At 60.7% G+C, this 1527-nt stretch overlaps 1 protein-coding gene across 2 annotated transcripts in view; it reads right to left on the bottom strand.

Annotated features, from left to right (window-relative positions):
* Positions 1 to 263: 263 nt before the first annotated feature.
* The window catches only part of PRICKLE4 (prickle homolog 4 (Drosophila)), a 10417-nt gene continuing 9153 nt past the window's right edge, over positions 264 to 1527 (bottom strand). For both annotated transcript variants that reach the window (XM_011986687.1, XM_011986688.1), the window contains exon 8: positions 264 to 1417. In XM_011986687.1, coding sequence (XP_011842077.1) covers positions 1047 to 1417 — 371 coding nt within the window. In that variant the 3' untranslated portion in view covers positions 264 to 1046. The remainder of the gene's footprint in view (positions 1418 to 1527) is intronic.

The following is a 1527-nucleotide window of genomic DNA, read 5'->3' as shown; positions in this document are numbered from 1 at the left end:
AGGCGGGCGGATCACGAGGTCAGGAGATCGAGACCATCCTGGCGAACACGGTGAAACCCCGTCTCTACTAAAAATACAAAAAAATTAGCCGGGCGTGGTGGCGGGCGCCTGTAGTCCCAGCTTCTAGGAAGGCTGAGGCAGGAGAATGGCGTTACCTAGGAGGCGGCGGAACTTGCAGTGAGCGGAGATCGCGCCACTGCACTCCAGCCTGGGCGACAGAGCGAGACTCCGTCTCAAAAAAAAACAAAAAAAACCCAAAAAAACAAAAACAAAAAACCCTGAGGCGCCAGCCTCGCGAGAAAGGGGAATACCGACGTAAGGGCCAGAGAAGGACCAAGTTCTTGGGCTCGGTTACCTCCGGAAGTCATTCCTATCTGTGGCAAAGCGGTAGACGCCCCGAAGCCAATCTCCCACGTTGTCCGGTATTTCGGGGGTTTCATTAGCCGAGCCAGCAGCACTCACCGGGACCCCGCTGGAAGCCATAGTAGGAACCTTCGCATGGGCCGCGGTGGAGGAACCGTATCAGCGTCGCGGGTGAATGACGCACCTCCGGTTTGGCACTTCCGGCTGCACCAACCCGCAGGGGAGCGCTGTTCGCTTAGTCCGACATCCGGAAGAGGGACGGCCCCCTGCTGCGCGTCCACGAACTCTAGGAGGGGAGGAGCGCGGCCCGGCTCTACGGTGCCCTGCTCCCGGTCCCACCTCCGGCTCTCCAGCCGGTAACCGTCACGCGTGCTGTGATCATTTAATTGGCTCGGGAGGAGGATGGTGGGGACGGGGCTGTCCCAGCCTGTGGAGGTGGGGGTAGGGGCTATCTCAGCAGGGGAAGCGTAGCTTTGGGGAATGGGTTTTGCCAAGAAAGTCTCCACCAAAAGTCCTAACGCGCTGTGCTGAAGGGGGCGCACTCCAAACTTGTCACCTCGCCGCCTCTCGCGGGCGTGCGCCTGACTGCGTCTCAGTCTAGGATTGTTAGGGGAGGCTAGCCTTGTTCTCCCGCTTTACAGACCCCTTTCCTCCCACTCACACCCCCTCTCTGAGCTGCGCCACTAGCACATGGTGCAGTGCTTCTTAGAGGCGTTGCTGTCCTCTGCTTGGAGGCTTCCGGGGATTTTCCAGGACAGGGGAAGGCGCTCGCCTAAGAAAAAGCCTTCAGGTTCCGAGTCAGAGGAGGAGGAGCAGGTGGAGAAAAGGGTGTCCTTGGAATCACAAAGAGTTTCCAGGCGGCACTGCTCCTGCCCTTTGGGTGCCTCCGCTTTTTCCCCAGGTCGGTTCTCCTGCTGGGGACTGGATCCAGGCAGCCCCGTCTGAGTTTGCAGGCTGGAACCGCCGGCAGCAGCGAGAAGGAGTGTTCGGGAGAGGGTCGCAGAGTTCACCGAGGTTTGGTCCCTTCCTCCAGTTCGGTCGGGTCCAGTCTCCCCTGTTCCAGGCCGGGTCGGAAACGCTGGTCTCAGAGATGCGGAGCTGGACCTCCACCGCAGCTAGTGGGGGTGAAGCCCTGCCTCTCGCCCCGCCCAGCCCAGCCCCTGG

The sequence above is a fragment of the Mandrillus leucophaeus genome, unplaced genomic scaffold (assembly GCF_000951045.1).
Source record: "Mandrillus leucophaeus isolate KB7577 unplaced genomic scaffold, Mleu.le_1.0 Scaffold3, whole genome shotgun sequence".
In the NCBI taxonomy this organism is placed as follows: domain Eukaryota; kingdom Metazoa; phylum Chordata; class Mammalia; order Primates; family Cercopithecidae; genus Mandrillus; species Mandrillus leucophaeus.
This window is presented reverse-complemented; position numbering and strand designations above follow the sequence as displayed.